The 21641-nt window shown below is 49.3% G+C and overlaps 2 protein-coding genes across 2 annotated transcripts; one reads left to right on the top strand and one right to left on the bottom strand.

Moving 5' to 3' along the window:
• Window positions 1-8913: 8913 nt before the first annotated feature.
• On the bottom strand, window positions 8914-11151 carry F5891DRAFT_988982 (uncharacterized protein; the record flags this gene model as incomplete). Its single annotated transcript, XM_041378044.1, has 11 exons — window positions 8914-8995; window positions 9053-9219; window positions 9273-9455; window positions 9518-9667; window positions 9760-10101; window positions 10162-10215; window positions 10266-10463; window positions 10528-10781; window positions 10851-10937; window positions 10985-11026; window positions 11085-11151. 11 exons carry the CDS (start codon window positions 11149-11151, stop codon window positions 8914-8916), a joined length of 1626 nt encoding a protein of 541 aa, XP_041216613.1.
• A 672-nt stretch (window positions 11152-11823) lies between these two features.
• F5891DRAFT_900149 (uncharacterized protein) lies at window positions 11824-14651 on the top strand (the record flags this gene model as incomplete). Its single annotated transcript, XM_041373448.1, has 6 exons — window positions 11824-12054; window positions 12109-12399; window positions 12456-12807; window positions 12869-12946; window positions 13184-14254; window positions 14314-14651. Coding segments are annotated over 6 exons (2361 nt in total), but the record flags the coding sequence as incomplete, so codon positions are not given.
• Between the last annotated feature and the right edge of the window lie 6990 nt (window positions 14652-21641).

Below are 21641 nucleotides of genomic sequence, written 5' to 3'. Positions count from 1 at the left end.
TGAACAAGGCTCTGCAGGCGATGCTCACTAAGCATTTTGCATCTACTTCTGGAAAGCCACCAGCCAAAGATGTTGTAGAGATGATTGTCGAGTCGTCGAACGGGGATATCAGGAGTGCAGCGATGGCACTGGAGTTTGCGTGTGTAGTAACGTTGACCAAGGGTGGTGGCAAGGGAAAGACCCGACGGAATGCGGCTGGAAGTGCACGGGCTGTCTTGGAGGTTGTCACGCGAAGAGAGCAGAGTCTAGTGCTATTTCATCTGATGGGAAAGATATTGTATAACAAACGTGAGTACTCGCTTTATCGCCACTTTGGTTCAACCTCACGAGATGCAGGCAAGGGAGACCCTCCGGCAACACATCTCTCCACCAGAGATGCCGCAAAGGAGCGTGAGCTAGATGAAACGCTCCTAGACCCGTCACCTCTGCCAAACTGGCTTTCGGAACATGATCGGAAGGCGAGTCGAGTTTGCCTAGAGGTACGACTTGCATTGAGTATGATCCTAATGTATGCTGAGGAACTTTTAATTGGCTGGCAGACGATTGCATCAGATTCGCCCATTGACTCGTCGCTCCTGGGATTGTACATTCACGAAAATTATACTATGTTCTGCACTGATGTCGATCAATGTGACGGGGTCTGTGAAGGGCTTAGTTGGGTTGACTGTGTCGGTGGTGTGAGTACAAATATAATCATATTTCCCCCTTGTAATCTCCCCAACACAGAACCTTCCGTCCACCACCCCACACGCCTTTCCGACACTTGCACTGTCCACGCTTCATGCTCTCCCGACACCGGTTCCACGAAAGGGACAGAAGGTGTGCAAGCCCTCATGGTTTGATGTACGTAACAAGGAGCAGGATGCATTGGAAGGCGTAGGCGATGTCGTGACCTGGTTGGGACACGGAGGGGCAAGTGACGAGCGTGCACCGGGAAGATGGACGCATGCGGATGTTGCGCTTGAGTTAGGTGGCTGGTTGCGCGCTGTTGATCGCACTGGTATTGCTCAACTGCAGCTGCCTCGAACACATAGGCTTTTTTCGTCCCTTCCGTGGTGTGCGGGAGGTGTTAGTGGGAATGTCCTCGGAGAAGACGAGAATGGGGAGGCAGATGGAGTTGATGGCGAGGGTGATATCAGGGTTTTGGGAGCTTTGAGAGATCAAAAGGAGGGAAAAGGCTGGTGGTTGGAAAGCGATGATATAGAGGAGGCTGAGTAGCACAGAGACGGAGGCTTAAATCTAGGCTGCGCATACAACGATCTTTACTACCTTCGATCAATATTACAGGTGTGTCTTGATCTCGACGCCATGCTTTTGGGCCGTGTCGATTAAAAGCTGTTTAAACTCTGGGCGCCGCACTCCAATATTCGGAAAGCCAAATCGTTCTCGCATCGTCGCTGGAAATATCGCTAATAGTCGTAGTCCGTCTTTCTTTTCAATGGGCTCGCTGTTCTCCGTGATGCCGCTGGTCTTGATAGGAATACGGGGCTGCGCTCTTATCGGCAACTTCCCTAGCGCCCAGCTTTTGGTGTCTAAGAACCTCGTTCTCTAGATTTAAGCGGAATGTGGTGTATGCGAACTCGCGAAGGGTCATGCAAGCGACGTCGTTTGTGGCATATTAAATGGTGAACAGTAGCCCGAGGGGTGTTGGCGGCGAGACCACGTGATAGTAGGGAGAAGAGAAGGAACACTCCACGAATACGCGAGTAAGTATGTCGATATTGAGGCCTGCCAAAACAGATGACCGTTGAAGTGGCCTCTGCTGACTGGTACTAGTTTCAAGGTTCAACTAATTCATGACGAGACGGCGAGGGTCCAGGCGACGAACGTTCTAGCAATTACCAATGGTACTGGAGAAAATACTATGGAGGGAGCATTGCAGTTAGTAAGTCACAGTGTTTGATGCATCAATATGACACGAACTTATGAGCTTGGGATGATGAACCAGCGCCGGACGATGAAGATGATGAGTACAAGGAGGGATGAGACGAACCAGCGTCATGGGTGGGATCACTGGGATGGTGGACTAGTACAGGACAGTGAACCAGTGCCGACCGTGGGACGATGGATTAGTGTACCAGCGCCAGACAATGAACCCGTAGTGGACGGCAATGTGTAAGTGGCAAAACCTGGTTCCGAAGTCGGAGTCTGAGGTCCTAGTCACTTCCTTACGATTAGCTTCATGATCAGTACTAATAAATGAAACACATTTACTAATATGTAGTAATACCTACACATACCTTTGAATCAGGCTTCTCGACGTCTCCAAGAATCTTTGTGAACTGTCGGCCGAATAGTGACTTTCGGAGGTGAACTTGACCGCGAGAGAAACCAGGCATCGAGTACAATACAGGACTCAATAGAATCAATGGTACCAGACTCAAGTATCAATGACAGGAGCATGAAGGTAGCCGTCCTGCAGTATCTGGGCATGATGAAGGATTAAGTGAGGATCAAAAGTGCGGTAGGTAGGTCTTAAGTAGGTAGGTCCCAAGCGTTGCGCAACTTATGATGTCATGCGTGGATGACATACTATTTATGGCAATTCTGTCATTCTATCATACAACGGACCGCCGGAGTCGGAAATGCCGGGCGCCGGCCATCAGTAAACCGGTGAGTTCTTGCTGGGGATTATGCTGATTATGGTGCTTTTACATAGTCATATATTGCTTTATATCACTTTATATTCCAATGTGACGAAAACCTTTCCTATATATTACGATATATAACGATATATGACGATATCTTCTTCTCACAGGTTCTCTGATGGCCCGCCGCCGCCCCCGCCCCGCCGGCCTGGGCACCGAAAGAGACTTTGCACAACATTGCTACGAATTTTCGTCCATGGGCAATAGGAAAATCTCCGCTCACTTCAAAGTTGCAGCTATCCCGTCTGGCATATTTCGGCTCCGTGAGATCCTGGACTGTGTAGGATTCTCCCGGCGTCGTACCTTTCATCGCATCAAGGAGCTCCACGACGAGCCTACTAGAAGTGAATATCTTGGCCCTCCACGGACTCTCAATTTCAAAGACTGACAGTATCTTCTCGAGCTCGTTCATCTTTATCTTGATTGGTTCCTTGACGAACTTACGGTCCTCATCAAACACAACCGTTTTGTTACCGTTCATTACACAATCATGCAGATTCTGAAATCTTCGCACCAAACCCAACTTCATCGTCGCCATTTCCCGCCATCTCCTCGAACTGCGTGCCACTCTCATCACGAAGTCGATGCCCGAAGTATTGAGTGAATTCGCATCAGTGAACCCTCCGGTTGAGTGTGATTGTCATTTTCTCCCGCTGCTCTCTGCTTTCTTTGAAAACGTTTATGGCGCAGAGGTGGCAGAAGTGCTTCATCGTCCGGCTCCTCCTACAATTGTGTTGACGATAGCGTTCTGCCTTGGACATTGTTGTTTGACCTTCTTGTTCGCTGTCTACATAATATCCTGCTTACCTCCCTATATGACTATATCCGCAGATCACCTCTACCCCATCGACCTGTGGTTGTACAGTCGCTCGCATTCCAAAACCTCCAACGACTTGGTCTGCCACATCCGCGCTCGTGTGTTATACCTGCAACTCATGGGCTCTCCTGTCTTATGGGACACCTGGCTTGCATACAGTCCGTTCACCAATATATTGCCAGTGCATGCATCGGAATTAATCACCTGTATATTGGAGTTTGAATATGAGTCCGCTGTTGTTCAAGCGTTGACTTCCGTTGACGCTATCCGAGCGTATCCATCGCGAACAAAAAGAGTCGCGCGTGTCAGTTGCGGCCGAGCAGACCATTGAACGGCAGAACCAATGGCCAGTCCTCGTTCCTAAACATACTGTGACTGGGTGCCAGGATGCGTATTTGAAAGCTTCGCGGTGGACTGTCCCCCCAAATAGATCGGGAGTCGTCGGGAATTGGCGCGTACCCGGCGTTACGATCTAGTAAGTCTGGCTAAAATTGACAGAATGTTAGCGCTACGGTCCACCGGTTGTTGTGTTCGCTACAGGATCACAGCTCTGGCCAAGGCTGTACACGGGCATCAAACCTGCTGGCGTTTGTCGGACGAGTCGGAGACTGGCGCGCTGAATACCGCTACGATCCTCCGTCATGGTATCTTCGTCAAGACAAGCATACCACTCCCTGGTGGCCTAGTACAGTTCTGTACAGTTTTCCGCCCGAGTGATCTAGACATGCTTGCATGATCATCACCGGTTATGGCTTCGTTACAATGTGGTCAATGTCAAGCTGTTCTCTCAAGGATGCTACTTGAGACACTTGATCAGATCACACCCGAATTGTATTCAATAGCCTAGTCTAGACTCTAGCAATGGCGAGGAAGTAAAAAACACATGCTCACAGTCTGGTCACAGACCAGAGCAACACCGGATAACGTTCATCGCCTCCCATATCTTCGGATACCTCCCTTAAGTGTGCATCCACCTTGACCGTCCCTTTCTCGAATACTTCCCCATCCCACATAGAAGTCCAGCTCTCGACGCTGTGGGCGAACATGTCAACCTCGATACCCCAATATACTTGATTCACGACACCCTTCTGTTGAGCACCCGCGTGCGCTCCGAGAATGATGGAGCCTGGTTCAGCGGAGAGAAGGCCAGCAAAAGCACGTGCCATGTGCAGTTGTTGATCTTCTTTAAACAGGTGGAAGAAGGCTGTTGCGTGGATTGCGGAAACACATCCGCGTAACGAATTCAACGAAGTGAGGTTATTGAGGTCGGGAGTTGAAACTTCTGTTGTCTGTAGCGACGCAGGCGGAGCCACAGCGAGGATTTCTGGGTCAAAAGCGTCCCCGCCCACGAAGTGAGCTGGAAAAGTCTCTGGAGACGACTTGAAGAGTTCATGTCCCAGATCCCAGAGTTCTGAAATACTTCGTTCAAAGTTATGTACGAGGTCATATGCTATGCTCACCTTGATGGAGATCAGTTCCAATCGTTTGAGCTGCAGGAAAACCATCAAGAATTACTTCCCTGATGACATTTCCAACTACAAACCATATATCATGATTAGCATCCTACGTAGAAGATGGAGGGGGCACATACAGCAACAGCCGACGTCAAGGAAAATTGGGTTCTTGTGTTCACGTCCGATGCGCACAACTTGGTGATAAGCAGGTAGCCCCGACATCCTGCGTCTAAAGGGCTCGATTTTTGTGTGTTTACTCAGCACAAACATACAAACAAGATACCTGGTAAAAGAGAAAAGATAGATGCACACGTAAGGAGCAACCTAGTCATGAACAATTAAGTTTCGCTACGGCAGGACGACGTGTCCATGGGTCTAGATACCTTGTATGCCTTTGCTTGAACATCCAATATATGCTGCTTCAGAGTTGCATCGTCTTCGATTCCTGTCAGATCCTTGTGAAATGCAGCGTCTTGAGGGCGCAAGTTATAAAGGCTTCCGTCAAGAGAAGGGAAAGTGCGCTGAATCTCAATCTTTGGAGGCTCTCTATTCGTCATGTCGCGTTCCTTGTCGGCACCAGGACCCAAGTAGCTGGAGGATGATTCGACGACGTGACTGTACTTAAAGCTCAGAAAGTTGACTGCGCAATATTAGTTTAAAACCCGGACTTGGGTATAGAGTAATCAATTACCAAACGCACTAGTAGTCATGTCACTGCACGAAGAGCGCACGCAGCGTAGCGCCCGCGATCTCCGCTATTGCGATAAGGGAACGGGTCCTTGGCAGCCTATCCGCAATCTCCTTTAAGTTAGTAACCCACGAATGCTTTCGTTGATTCGCTCTACCCGGATTCTGACCCAGCAGCGCGCTTGTGCACCAGTGATGTTGAAAGGTCAAATATCGTGTTCTGTCTTTGATTAAAATTCGAAACACTCACTCTATACTTCAGAGCAGCATCGCCCTAGATTCCAGTGAGCTTCTTGAAAATTGCAGCTTGGGGATGCAAGCCATAAAGACTTTCATTGAGGAAAGGGCAAAGCGGCGAGCCCTGATCTTTGTGATTTGTCCGTCCAAGTCATCTCGTGTTTGTTCGCGACACTAAGATGGGTTTATTTAACGACGTGGCTCAAACGTGGCTGTATTGAGTATTCTGATCCTAGAAAGGTTAGCTGCGCAGCATCCAAAACTGCTTGCCGGGTATGCGTAGTGTGATCGATTACAACATTGTGGTGTGAGTGACCTTCCAGTATTGCTATGGAGTATGCTTCAGTCGAGAAGAGTTGAGCTTGAGCGTGTAAGGTGCGGTAACGTTTCGAAGCTAGTCCGGACCCAGTTAAATTCTTTCTTCATCACCCCCTATGCTCCAGCGCGTGTAAATTTGGTGGCAATGTCTACTAAGATCTGACCATATCCATGCAAACCTCTTCCTAATGGAAACGTAGCACAGGTACTTACATCAACCCACCTTCTTCATTTTCTCAACCCTCCGTAATGCTCCCTGGGCTTCAACAACGCCCTCCCTGATGCCCATCTTGCTACATTGCTCGGCGCTCTTCTCGAACAACTTCTTTGCACCATCCAAGTCGGATGACATCTGCAGGGATCATAAATAAGCATTTTAAATGACTCAATAAAGATTTACTTCTCTCAAGCTCCCCAAATTGAAGAGCACCACGCCGAGCGCCTGCTCACAAACCTCCCTTGCATCATCAGCGGGCTGTCCCCATCCGAACCATTGTGAGCTTTTTGGCTGCGCTTGTGCTCGCTCAATGATTCCCAACGCTTGACGTGCCCACGCCTCAGCTTGCGCACGTACTTCTGGTGTGGGAGTACGGCGCATTATCAATTCAGAAAGATTATTCATGAGTTGAGCGGCTTGTTGGTGGTCTGTGCATGAGAGAAAGTGAAACCGCAGTGCTCTTGCTCACCTCGACATCGGTCTTCAACGGATACGTTATTTTCTTTGGGTGGCAAGAGTAAGGATATCGCCTGAAGGTACAGTGGCATCGCATATCTGTTGGCAGAGCGTCAGCTTGAATGAAAGGCTGATGTCAACATGAGAAGGAGATCAACATTGCTAACTGGATGAGTGCTACTCACTCGATTCCACCTTTCTTTGCATAAAGGGCACCAAGGGCCTCCAGTGGAGCACCAAGGTCTGTCTTTGACATCCAAGATGGAAGTTCGAGATCTTCTAGTGCACTAGACCCTGTATTTTCTTGCGCTTTTATGTTCGCATCCGAGTTGGCGTTTGTCATCCCAAGTCCAGATAGCCTCAAAACTTCCTCTACAGCCCATATGAGCCATTTCTCCTCCTCATCCAGGTCCCGTTCACTTGCCATTTGGCCCAATTTATACGCAAGAGCTACGCGTCGAAGGCGTTCCTCTTTGCACAAGGTGTAGCATGACCATCCAGGTGCTCCTTCTACCACAGCACTTGGCGTCTTCTCGGCATCTGGGGAGGGAGAATGTTGTTCGCTCGGACCGGCACCTAGCTCCCAAGCAATCTGCAGGGCCTCTCGAGAGTGACGGTCTGAGGCGACTTCGGAAAGGAGGGAGGCTATGCCTGATAGCTTTAGATACGGATATGGCGCGAATGTCTGATAAGGAAGAGATAGTGCTGTTTGGAATGCGCTAAAATCAATGGTCAGAACTCCATAAATAAAGGAGTACCACAATACAGACCGGGTAATGTATCTCTCGCTCAGCGATAAATCTCCTTGGTTCCTCGCTTTTATTCCTGCGCGGAGGTCTCCGCGAACCTGCTCTGGCCAAAGGGTAAAGGATGTGTAGAACTCGTATCTTTGAAGAGTAACTTGAAGATTATTATGGTTGAATGAAAAGTTCGAAGGCAAGACTCACAGTCCAAGACCAGTCGCTCCGATCCCAAGCGCGAGTAGCGCTGTGAAAAGTTTGGAAACGCGTACCCCGCCGACTGTACTATGTGGTGGTGCAGTTGAAGAGAAACCCCTACATGCCACTGGACGGGTAATGACTTGGCGCCACGCTGGTCGAGAGTTGAGACGTCGAACTAGTCTACATTGGCCACCCCCAATTGCGGCCATCGCGGTTGATTTTTGAAGATAGTGTAGTCACAACAGTACTGAGTGCTAAGTACTAGCACGTTGGTTTGGTAAATAATATGGTTACAGTGCAGATATACTTACATGATGAACTTACACTCATTTCCGAAGGTCTTGACTCACGTGTTTGTGGCAATTCAAAAATAGTGAAGATGCTGAAAATTCATTTACATAAATCATTTTCGAGTTTTGTAGGCCTCTGAACGGCTTCAAACACACCATCTCGCACCTATTTCCTACTCAGACCTCGCTATGGCCAACCAGAGGATCAGTCCTGACCGAAAAAAATGAGCTTTGTACCTCCATTTGGAGGAAGGACGGGAAATCGAGCACATGCTGCTGTTTTTAAAAGCGTAGAGCGTATAGAGCGATGGGAGGTAAGTCTTAGCATATTCTACATATTTTGGATGGATGCCGCCAGCAAGTGGCAAGCCCTTTCATCTAGGTCTTCTCAGGAACGAACTCGATGATTTTCCAGTGATAACCACGCCGTCTCTTTGCACATTCAGTGACTACTGTTGGCGTTTGTAGATTGTATTCAGCTCCATACATCAAATATAGCTACTAGCTATTCCACTCTACATGTTATTGTTACAGATAGTCACTATGCCTATACCAGCCTGGAGCATTTCCTACATTTACAGCAAGGAAGCTGCAAGGTTCACGAAGGTCCTCAGGCTGGTCAGGGAATTCATCAGGAAAACTCCACTTCAACAATCAGCTATAATATGATACAATGTGCGCTGATCTGTGCATATTTTACCAATTGAACAATACGGTAGATTTTTCAAGTCCCTTGACAATATTATCCAATTTGCTTCAATTTGCTTCAATATGGCGCACATTTCAGCGTCGTTTTTTCAAATTCACTCTACACAAATCACAGAATTCAAATATCAAATGTATACTAGTTAGTCCTCCGCCATTGCATCAATGTCGAGGAACATAAGTGTTGCGTCAGTGTCTGGATCCACCTTACTATGCTTCGAGCCACTGCAGGGAAGTTGTAGTCAGATATGAGCAGACTTGGAGCTGCAAAACACCACATACTAGACAGTCATATAGAGTGAATGCATGAGTACATGAAACTTGCGCTCGCTGTTCTTGAAGATACTGTTCAACGTGCTGACCAAGGTTTTGTATATTCCACCATACAGGTCAGAGTTGAAGTCTCTGTTGTATTTCTCGGATGAATAGCGCATGATGACGGAGCATACCTGTAACAGCAGCATGAGTATGGTCACCCACAATGACAAAAGATAGGGCTTACCGCAGCACCCGCAAGAGCCACCATGGCTACTGGAAGCTCAACCTCGTCTGGATGATCTTCTAGAATTGATGTTAGCGAATCGTGGAATTTGACCCCTGCGCCAGTGTCATCGCTAAAGAATCCATCTGCAAGTGTATTGAGAATTGCAGGCGCTTGAAATGGCTTGCTACGAGTAGGTTCGCCCTGTTTTAATGGGCAAGGTAACTTCGTCAGTCAATCAAACTATGAATTTGTTGCCACTGCACCTTGGAATTGAGCGGATAGATAAAAACATTGTTCTTCAGGAGTTCCGCAACTTTCTCATCCATGCCTTTGGTCAAGCCATAATGGCTTGCAACGTGCGCTTCTGCAGCCTTTCGGACATTGAGACGGAGATAGCTGATCCGTCCTTCAGGCTGAAAATATAACGAGAACGGAACAATTCATTAGTGGAGAAACCTTGGATAGTCATGAGACAAGAACGTACCACCAGTGCCAATGCTCACACATATTTTGCATCCTTTGTCAATCGGGATTTCACAGCATCAAACTCTGGCCGTTCGTCAGTTGCTGCTAGTAAGATATCCCCAGTGAGCTTTCGTTGTTGTTCTAAGTCAGGATACGAGTTCTCGAAAATGAGATACTCGTGAAGGCGTGTGATAGATGCTCGAAGCATATCCTGGACGTGGGACTGCTGCTCTGTGAGGTTGACCTTGCCCGAATTACTGTACACAATCTGGCTGTTGGGTGGCCAATCCTCTTCACGCATTCGAGCCAATTTTGCATGTGGTATGGCAGAAACATCTTCTGGTGGTATATCACTTGCATTCTCGGTTCGCCAAGCTGGTTTCTGCATGATATCATCTCATCAGCATCACGGTAATCTACAAAGAGAGAATGATGATCAAACCTCCTGCTCCCGTTTCTGCTGTTGCTTCGTGTTGCTTGCTTTCTGAGTAAATTTCTGGGTGCGTACAATCAGTTGTTAGTAGCCATGCATCACAAACGAAATACACTTGTTTTTTTGAGCCTTCTGGACTCCTTCGGCACGCGTTCACGATAACGGTGAGTCTTCATGTCAGCTGTTGGACGTGGAGACTCCAGCAAGTCCGATGATTTATCCTCGATATCACTGCTCTGAATGGTGCTACTAGTAGTGAAGGACTTGTGCGATGAAGTGCTGTGGCTTCTCAATCGAGTTGATCCAGAAAACTGAGGGCGCTATGTAAGCAGTAGATATCCAATGGGAAATAGATCCCCGCAATCAGTAACATACCTCAAAGTCAAGTACTTCCTTGAGTTTCTTGGAATCACCTTTGAGGGCCTGTAGATCATCCTCTGAATCACGTAGATCATCCTCCGACATTGAATCGTCCTCCGAACCATCCTTTGGTGATTTAAACTCATCGGAATCTGCAAGACTGGGTTCTCTAACGTCAGAGTCAGAGTCAAATAGTTGTTCCATAGTCCTGGTGCGGGAACCATTCTGTGGCTTGCCCTTTACCGGAGCAGCAGTCTTTACTAGGGTCTCTGTGATGTAAAAGATGTGTGAGAGCTCAGAAAGTAGCTCGTTGAGTGAGGGAAGCAAAATTGACTCACCAACTTGAACTCGTGGCTGTTTGATGTGGTCTGATTCAACAACATTGGTTGATGGACGCTTGTGTGTGCTTTTTTCAGTCATCCAAACTAAGGCACTATCAGTCAAGCAGTAGGTTTAATAAAACTCGTAGTACCTTTGTTGTCGTAGGCAGTAGATTTTGCCTGTCTCGCTGGCCCTGAGTGTCGAGAGAGTGAGGTTCAAGTCAGCAAGAAGTCGATATTTGAATCACGTACTAGAATGTTCTTCCTGTGTTGCAGTCATTGCAGTTTCTTTCGCGCTTTGTAATTTTGCAGCCCGCATGGCTGCCGCCTTTTCATTAGGAGTGGAGTGGTTTTTTTTCAGCGCCATTTGAGCCAATCTGTACTAGATAAAAGACAAGTCAGAGGAGCGAAGAAAGTGAGAGAAAAAACAAGTCAGTTATCGTTATTGATCTCGGAAGAATTATTGATCTCGGAAGAATTATTGATCTCGGAAGGATCCGCCCTACAAAGTTTTAGGAGACCCGGGACGCACCGCCCTACAAAGTTTCAAGTTTAGGAGACACGGGACGCACTGCAATTTCAAACTAATTCAATGCCTGTATGCAACGGCTGCCAAGTTAACTTCACTGAGTATGGCTACCCTCGACACCTAGCACAGTCTCGAAATTCAGCATGCGTCACCATATACAAGGAAATGGAGAACTACCGGCCTCAAACTCACTCAGCACCAGAAGCACCAGAGAACGGGCCTGATTGCGACCACAGTGACAATGGCAACGTCGCAGAGGATAGGCAGGATGATGGCCCCGAGCTGGATGAAGAGGAAGAGGCTGAAGCTGAAGGAGGAGTGGCTGAGCAGGAAAAAGATTGGGAACCTGCCATCGGGGCCATTGATGACTATGTTCCTATGGACGAAGAAGGCTTATTAGGAGACGAAGGAGGAGACAAGGCCACGCACCATGCTCACCGACATGGCGCAGAAATCCCACTCCTCGAACGCCAGCCTCACATAGTCAAATTCCCGCTTCGTAGCGCTGGGGCCATCATCCCAGACTCAGCATTGGCAGACCAGCCCCACGGATATGACTCCCATCGCAGCCAGTTGGACCCATCATGCATCTGGGCACCATTCACGTCACAGATTGACTATGAAGTTGCGCGGTGGGCAAAATTGTGGGGTCAAGGTTCCACAGCATTTTCGGACCTGCTTGAGATTGAAGGCGTGAGCAAGCATTTACTCAATAAGTATGGGTGACTCACTAATTATAAAACACAGGTGTGTGAGAATCTAGGCCTTAGCTACAAGAACTCTCGAGAGTTGAACAAGATCATAGACACTGAGATTCCCGCACATCGCCCGCGTTTCCAGCGAAAGGAGATCTTAGTGGCCAGCGAAGCATTCGACATGTACTATAGGGACATCATTGAATGCGTGAAGGCACTCTACGGAGACCCAACTTTTGCACAGCACCTCATATTCACACCTGAACGACACTATTCAGACGAGGACAAGACACAGAGATTGTTCCATGACTTACATACCGGGAAGTGGTGGTGGAGAGTACAGGTAGGTGCAAATCAGTTTTAACGCTGACTTGTAAATTGATATGTCGGCGGCGATAGAATGAATTGGAGCAGGACAAGCCTGGTGCCACCGTCATACCAATATTGCTGTCGTCAGACAAGACACAGGTCACGATGTTTCGAAATAAAGCAGCTTACCCAATTTACATGACAATTGGAAACTTACCCAAGGAAATCCGTCGACGACCATCTTACTACATCGGAGATTACCCGGAGCAGGTCCTAGTGACCGGAATCAAAACTGGCGAATGTCCAAAATGTGACACCCCTGCTGATGAACTTGGCAACAAGGACCTACTGTTCGAGCCGCGTGATTTGGGCCAAATCCTAGATGCACTGGCTTTGGTTGATGGAGATCCCAGTCAGTTCACAAAGGCTTGTCGTCAAGCAGGTGAGTTTTCTCCAATTGATCACGCCTTCAAGATTGGCTGATGGTTTACGGATTCAATCAGGGATAAAACCAATATATCGTCCGTTCTGGCAAGAACTGCCCCATTGTAATATATACCAAGCCATCACTCCCGATGAAGGTACAACAATTCAGATGGTGAGTCTGAACAATATGTTGGGTCTTGCAGAACCTAGCTGCTATTCGACCCTAAAGGGTTTCTGGACCAGGCTCAAGGCTCAGAGGAGAGGAAATATCATAGAAAACTACTGAGCACTCAGACTCATACTGGTAACTGGTGAAAAGATTGATTGATTATGTAAGCTACAAAAGTGCCAACATAAGGTAAGGTAAAAACAGTCTCTACAAGCCCAACCAGAAATGAATCCCTACACCGACATTCTCCACCAGTTGTATCAAGGACTCGTGAAGCATTTAATCGCTTGGCTCAAATCTGCTTTCAGTGAGGCCGAGCTCGATGCCCGGTGCAAGCGCTTGCCCCCCAATCACAATATCCGCCTTTTCATGAAAGGCATTTCGGTTCTTTCACGAGTAAGTGGCACCAAACACCAGCAAATCTGTCGGTTTCTTCTCGGCATTATCATCGACATACGTCTTCCAAACGGTGCATCTCCAGCGCGCTTGATTCGTGCCGTTCGAGGACTCCTAGACTTTCTATATCTCACTCAATACCCTTGCCATTCACACCAAACTCTAGAGTTGTTGGATGACGCTCTGAATCATTTCCACGACAACAAGTCAATATTCATTGACCTCGGAATTAGGTCCTCATTCAACCTTCCAAAACTTCACTCATTGCGACACTATATCACCATGATTCAACTATATGGAACAACTGACAATTACAACACGGAGTACACTGAACGGCTTCATATCGACCTCGCGAAGGATGCATATCGCGCAACGAACCATAAGGATGAATATATGCAGATGACGCTTTGGCTCGAGCGCCGAGAGAAGATGTTATGGCACGACAAATTCATTCACTGGCGTCGTTTTGGTTCGAATTCGCCGATTCACTCATTACCTTACTTTCCAGCACCATCTGATCTTGTGTATCATCGTCAACACAAGATCGCAAAGCACCCGTCTGCGAGACGCGTGTCATTTGACACACTTGCTAATGAATATGGCGCCCCGTACTTTCAAGCCGCGCTTGCACGTTTCATTGCCGAAGTTAATCAACCGGCGTTGACTGTCAGGCAGCTAGAAGATGCTGCATGTGGGATGATCATTCCCTTCCGTGCAGTAGCCGTGTTCCACAAGGTTCACTACAACACTGTACATGACGACGGTATCCCGAACACAGTCACGGTAGATTCGATTCATGTGCGGCCTCAAAGACGTGACCGCCACAAATGCCAGGTTCCTGCCAGATTTGACACAGCCCTAGTGAACATGGGGCATGGTGGAAGACTAGGTGTCGAAGGTGAGTCGCATGCTAAATTGTATTGTTTCAATTGTTAACACTGGTACCTTACCTACCAGGCTACCGTGTTGCGCAAATTCGGGTCATTTTCTCACTATCGGCGAAGGCGAAGCAGGCGGTCTTTCGCGATCATTTTGCGTATGTGGAGTGGTTCACTCCCTTCTCCAACACTCCCGAAGCCAATCATGGCATGTACAAGGTTTCGCGGGCATTCCGCGATGGTGAGAAACAGGCTAGCGTTATACCAGTCCGCAATATACGACGCTCGGTACATTTGATTCCGCAGTTCGGACCTGTTGCTCCTCGTGAATGGACATCAAGCAATGTGCTAGATCAGTGTAGGACATTTTTCGTTAACGAGTTTACAGATAGAGATGCCTATGTAACATTATTCTAAGAGATTGGATGTGATTATAGCCTTGTAAAATAATTGTAATGGATCCGCGGAAATGTGATCCCATCCTCGAGAAGTTGATTCGCCGATGTACGATTTCCATGCCTTGTCAGAATTTGATAAAATTTGCGAAGATTGTAAGAGTGGGATTTTCCTGATGTTGGTGCCGCTCACTATGTCGGAGATCTCTGATGCCGTCGTTTGCCGTGAAGATACAGGCAGATCTGATCACAAGTCACTGTCTTTCATCTTGAACGAAGTTGAGGCTCCGACTCCGAGCAAGGCAGCCCAAGTGACAATGGTCCCTGGACAACCGCTACATCGACAAAGACTAGAATCTACCCCTGCACATCGACACCCCGATCTAGTCCACTCACATTTCCACTTATACCCGGAATGGTAAGCTGGGTATGAACGTCTGTGTTGATATGGTGAGCGGGGACGGGTTGAACTTGTAGAGTTTACTGTTTTTGTCCCAAATGTACATGGCAAGCGCGGTCAATCCAACATAGACTACGATGACGCCCAAACGAGAAAATCCGGGTGCTAGGTGAGCATGCCACACCAAGGGCTGTGCCTCTGACGTCTTGACCGTTAGGCTGCTCCTTAGGGACGGATTTATCTTTTCATTTTCACTAGCCTGAGATTACACAGGCGACCCAACGCCACTCGTTGAATTTCCTAAACATAGGCTGTCAGCGCTACTTCAAGTTGCTTATCAGCAAGTCTGATAGTCTCACTTCATTGAATCTCGTACGTGAATGTATTTCCGAAATTCACCCAACAGTCTTCTTTCACCTGTCTCAAGACTAGTTGATGATATAGCCCGTCTCGCTGGCTTTCTCCCCGTTCACAAATGCCTGTTAGTGCGGGAATCTTACCTAACCTCGTTCTAGTCTGTGACCAGATTGTGATATAGAATTTTCAGACGCCCTTCAAGCCAGGCACTATCAAATAGTCTGACTTTTTTAGTGTTACCGGGCAAGAGGACGGTCTAATCCCTGACACCTGGTGTGTTGGAGTACGAGACCGAGAGATCCGAGGCCAGGGGGAGATCCGAGTCGAGAGAGTCCGAAGGATCCGAGTGATAAGGGGAGAATGGTTCGAGTGCGCGCCAAAACGGACGAAGACGAGCGATGTATGACGTCGGCTCGCGTCCTAGTTTATTTTCAGTCTCTCATTCATATGTTCCAGTACCTGACCAACTTACTATAAGATTACCAGCAGTACCGCAGGTGCATCTCAGTTTTCGTTCGAGACAACTGAGATGTACGTGCCAACAAGTCCCTAGAGTTTACAACGCGTCTAATGTTAGTTATAGCTTGTCTTTGTCGTTCTAGGTAGACGCACCGTTATAGGAGTTTTCGTTCGAGACAACTGAGATCTTGTCTTTGTCGTTCTAGACTCCTCGTGACCCTCTTGCTCGTCATAAACGCCTTTAGGTTATGAGCCCTGCCTCCATCATGGAACCTACGCTCCCCGGTACAAACTCCAGCCTGTTCAATATCCCGAAGCTCGCAGAAGACGGCTCAAATTGGATTACTTACAAAGAACGAACGCTAACGGCTATTGGAGCCCGAGGTTTGATGCGATATACCGATGGACGCGTCTGCGAACCTATTCCCTTCGTCATCGATCCGAACACCAAGGCCGTAAAGAAGCCTGACGGTTCGACGCCGACGCAGACTGAAATAGACGAGCTTGATAAGAAGATCGACGAGTACCACCAGAAAAACTCACTCGTAAAGCAGCAGATATTCAGCACGATCACCGATCGGCTGTTACTGCGCGTCCAGAAGCTTGGGGAGGCATCCGAGATCTGGAATGAGATTTGTCAGATTCACGAGGGTAAGACTGAACTCGTGCAAATAGACTTACGGCGTCGGTTGCAAGAGACACGCTGTGAGGAAGGAGGCGACATCAAGGGCCATTTTGCAGAGCTCATAAGGCTCCGCGAGTCGCTGGCAGGAATGGGCGCGGCTATCGTCGATAACGACTTCCACGCCATTATTCTAGGCTCGCTCCCGGAGTCGTACCGGCCCCTCCTATCATCCATCAGCGCAGCAGCTAGGATAACTAAGAGTCCCCTCACCTCCTACGAGTTAATCAGCATCATCACAGAAGAGTACGAGCATCGCCTACTCACCGAACACCGTCCCAACAAGAAGGGAGCTTCAGGCTCCGCCCTATCTGCTAGAGAAGCTAAGGGGAAGGGCAGAGCATCAGCCGGCACCCCCAAAACGAATCCGGAGGTCACCTGTTTCAATTGCGACAGGAAGGGCCACTATAAAACGGACTGCTGGCGTCCGGGGGGTGGTAAGGAAGGGCAAGGCCCTAACCAGCAGAAAAGGAAGGCCGAGAAAGCACCCAAGCAGGCTGCTAACTCGGCCACACAGCCAGAAGCCCACGACGACCAGTACGCCTTCGTTACGTCAGATTTGGCGAGCGTGGCAGGCGAGCTGAACGTACCTGTCGAGAAACGAGGCGCAATCGTAGATTCGGGCGCGACCTCTCATTTTTGCCCTGATAGGGCGAAGTTCACGAACTTCGTGAGCATCCCTCCCCAAGACGTTTGCACAGCCGACGGTTCGAGCTTGAGTGCGATTGGCCGTGGAGATGTGCACCTGGAGCTACCGCTCGGTGAGAAACGCACAAAGGTCACATTAAAAAACGCACTCTACGCACCGAAAATGGCCTTTACGCTAATTTCCACGAATCGTATTGCAGCGGCTGGCCTAGCCGTGCTGTTCGAGGGCAGGATGTGCAAGCTCCTGTCGAAAGGGCCAGACCGGAAGGTCATTGCAGAGATCCCCCAGGTTGAAGGCCTGTATAGTGTCGCAGGAGGACAACAACGTCAGCATCATGCCAACATCGCAAAAGGGAAGCTTACCGTCAGCAGCGCCCACAAAGTACTGGGCCACGTGTCCCAGACTGCAGCCGCTGATGCAATCAGGAAGGGCCTAGTCACCGGCCTAGAACTGGATGACGCATCGAAAGCCGAATTTTGCGAAGCCTGTGTGCAAGCTAAGTCAACGAGGAAGCCCTTCCCAGAGGAAAGCACGAGCCGCGCACTTACCTATGGTGAGCTCGTGCACACTGATCTATGGGGCCCTGCCCAAACGGCAAGCATCGCCGGGTGCCTGTACTACGTCACGTTCACGGACGACTACAGCCGGCAGACTAAAGTTCAGTTCCTCAAATTGAAGAGCGAGGCACTTACAGCGTTTAAGGCCTATGAAGCCTGGTTGGCACGTCAGATGCCGGGAGTTAAGCTGCGCAAGGTCCGTTCGGACAGAGGGGGAGAATATCTCAGCGCCGAGTTCGACCTGTACCTCCGTCAGCAGGGTATCGAGCGTCAGTTAACCGTCCACGACTCACCTCAGCAGAATGGCGTGGCCGAACGCCTGAACCGGACCCTCGTTGAACATGCTAGGGCCATGCTGATAGGGAGGGATCTCCCTAAGTACCTGTGGGCAGAGGCGGTCAACTATGCAACTTGGTTGAAAAACCGCTTACCATCAAGGTCGACCCCCGGCACTACGCCATACGAGCTCGTACGCAAGTCCAAGCCGGACTTGTCGCGAGCCCATGAGTTCGGGGCGAAAGTCTTCGTCCACGTGCTGGATGCTGGGAAGTTGGAGCCGAAGGCAGAGGAGGCAATCTTTGTGGGGGTAGACGCTGAAAGCAAGGGTTATAGAGTGTACTGGCCGGGGAAACGCCGTGTATCGGTGGAGAGGAACCTCACCTTTGCACCGGCAGAGATCCTGGTGGATGCACTGGACGAGGGGGAGCCTACTGCTGTTAACGAACATAACAGCGGCAACGGTAATAATAACTCACCTCATAGCGTCCAGCCCATCACCACTACCACGCAACAGCAACCTCAACCATCTACCGCCCAGCAACCTCAACCATCTACTCCTCAGCAACCTCAACCATCTACCGAGCAGCAACCTCAACCATCTACTCCTCCAAGGACGACGAGGGCCAGACCTCCTCCGGGCTACTATGCTAGCCTGAACGAAGGCAGCAATGCAGCGGCCATAGCGATGGAGAACCTGTTGGAAGCGTCAGAGGTAGATTTATTGGATGAAGAAACTCACCTTCACCTTGCCTTGGCAGTCGCCCAACCAGAGCCCACCTTGCAACAGGCGTTAAACGGACCAGATGGAGTAGAGTGGCAGGAAGCTGTTGATTACGAGATAAGTCAGCTTGAGAAGTTGGGGACGTGGGAAGTAGTAGACTTACCTCGCGGCGCTAACCTCATCCCCTGCCATTTCGTGTTGGCCACGAAACGTGGACCCGACGGTGAAAAACTCAAACTGCGGGCACGACTCGTTGCCAACGGCCAGAAGCAGCAGTTTGGTGTCGACTACTTCGACACGTTCGCGCCCACAGCCAACATGAGCACCATACGCGCTGTATTGACGATGGCGGCTCAGAACGACTGGGAAATCCACCAAGTCGACATAAAAAGTGCGTACCTCTATGCGAGTATCCAGGAGGAGATTTACATGCGCGCGCCACCCGGCTACCTCACGGAGAGTCAGCGAGGAAAAGTGTTGCGGCTGCGAAGGAGCTTACCTGGTTTGAAGCAGGCCGGTTTTGAGTGGGCTGAGGAGTTAGCAGGAGTTTTTGCGAAGATAGGTTTCGCCCGGTCCAAGGTGGACCAGGCAGTCTACTACAGACGCGCACCGGACGAGCACGTTGTCATCACCGTCTCAGTGGACGACATGGCCGTTACTGCCAACCGGGCCTCCCACATCACCCACTTCAAGTCCCAGCTCCGTAAATTCTTCGAAATCACAGACCTGGGCGAGCTAAACTGGCTGTTAGGGCTAAAGGTAACGCGAGACCGTGGCGCACATACCTTGACACTCTCCCAGAAAGCCTATGTGGACACGATCGTCGAGCGCTTCTACATGGGAGACGCTAAGAGTGCACAGACGCCGATGGAACCTACACTCACCTTGTCCGTTGACCAGGGACCTGCCACGGTGCAGGAGATCCAGGCCATGCGCGATGTACCGTATCAGCGAGCCATTGGCTCGCTGATGTATGCAGCCACTAGCACCAGGCCGGACATAGCATTCCCTGTCGCGACATTGTCGCAATTCATGCGCAATCCTGGTAGGCCTCACTGGGAGGCCACCAAGAGGGCACTACGCTACCTTAAGGGCACGGGAGACTTCGAGCTAACGCTCGGTTCGACGGACGGAGGTCTTGAAGCCTTCGTGGATGCGGACTGGGCGTCACAACCCCACCGGCACTCTATGTCCGGGTACATAGTCCTTTTGAACGGAGGTCCCGTTGCATGGAGTGCCCGGAAGCAACCACTGATCGCGCTATCCACGGCAGAGGCTGAGTATATTGCCCTGACCAGTGTGATACGCGAGTTACTTTACCTTAGGTTGCTCCTCGGGGAGCTATACGACCCCGTCCCCAATCCTATCCCCGTGTTCTGCGACAACCAGGCTGCCATCGCATTAGCGTCCAACGGCAAGTTCCAATCACGCACCAAACACATAGACCTTCGATACCATTTCGTCCGCTCCCACGTCAAGAACGGCACATTCAAGCTATTCTACTGCCCCTCCGAGGACAACATCGCCGATGCCTTTACAAAGGCCCTGCCGAGACCGCGACTCCAGAAGTTGCGAACGATGATGAGCGTGGCTTGCGCTCGAGGGGGAGTGTTGGAGTACGAGACCGAGAGATCCGAGGCCAGGGGGAGATCCGAGTCGAGAGAGTCCGAAGGATCCGAGTGATAAGGGGAGAATGGTTCGAGTGCGCGCCAAAACGGACGAAGACGAGCAACGTATGACGTCGGCTCGCGTCCTAGTTTATTTTCAGTCTCTCATTCATATGTTCCAGTACCTGACCAACTTACTATAAGATTACCAGCAGTACCGCAGGTGCATCTCAGTTTTCGTTCGAGACAACTGAGATGTACGTGCCAACAAGTCCCTAGAGTTTACAACGCGTCTAATGTTAGTTATAGCTTGTCTTTGTCGTTCTAGGTAGACGCACCGTTATAGGAGTTTTCGTTCGAGACAACTGAGATCTTGTCTTTGTCGTTCTAGACTCCTCGTGACCCTCTTGCTCGTCATAAACGCCTTTATGGTGACCATCGTATCGTTCGTGTATACGTCCACCAACGGAAAATTGATAGTCAACATAGTGAGTCGTCATCCGCTGGCCTTGCTAATTTCAGTTTCTTACCTGCTAGTGAGGTAGTGAGTGTTACGAATTTCAATCGAAGACAGAACACGATACTTGGCCTTCTAATATCACTAGTGCACAAGCGCGCTGCTGGGCCAGGATGCGGGTAGAGCGGATCAGCGAAATCATTTCATTTATAAATTCGTGGGTTACTAACTTGAAGGAGATTGCTGATAGGCTGTCAAGGACCTGTTCCCTTATCGCAATAGTGGAGATCGCGGGCGCTACGCTGTGTATGCTCTTCCTAAGAGTCCCAGTGAGCAGGAGGCTGATTAAATGTTAGCTCTTCGTGTAGTGTTATTGACTAATAGTGCGTTTGGTACTTGATTGCTCTATACACAGCAAGTAAGTCCGGGTTTTAAACTAATATTGCGCAGTCAACTTTCTGGGCTTTAAGTACAGTCACGTCGTCGGATAACCCTCCAGCTATTTGGATCCTGGTGCCGACAAGGAACGCGACATGACGAATAGAGAGCCTCCAAAGATTGAGGTTCAGCGCACTTTCCCTTCTCTTGACGAAAGCCTTTATAACTTGCGCCCTCAAGACGCTGCATTTTACAAGGATCTGACCGGAATCGAAGACGATGCAACTCTGAAGCAGCATATATTGGATGTTCAAGCAAAGGCATACAAGGTATCTAGACCTTTGGACATGTCCTGCCGTATCGAAACTTAGTTGTTCGTGGGTAGGTTGCTCCTTACGGGTGCATCTATCTTTTCTCTTTTACCAGGTATTTTGTTTGTACGTTTGTGCTGAGTTAACACATAAAA

This window comes from Suillus fuscotomentosus (assembly GCF_016647785.1).
Source record: "Suillus fuscotomentosus strain FC203 chromosome Unknown F5891scaffold_265, whole genome shotgun sequence".
NCBI classification, from domain to species: domain Eukaryota; kingdom Fungi; phylum Basidiomycota; class Agaricomycetes; order Boletales; family Suillaceae; genus Suillus; species Suillus fuscotomentosus.
This window is presented reverse-complemented; position numbering and strand designations above follow the sequence as displayed.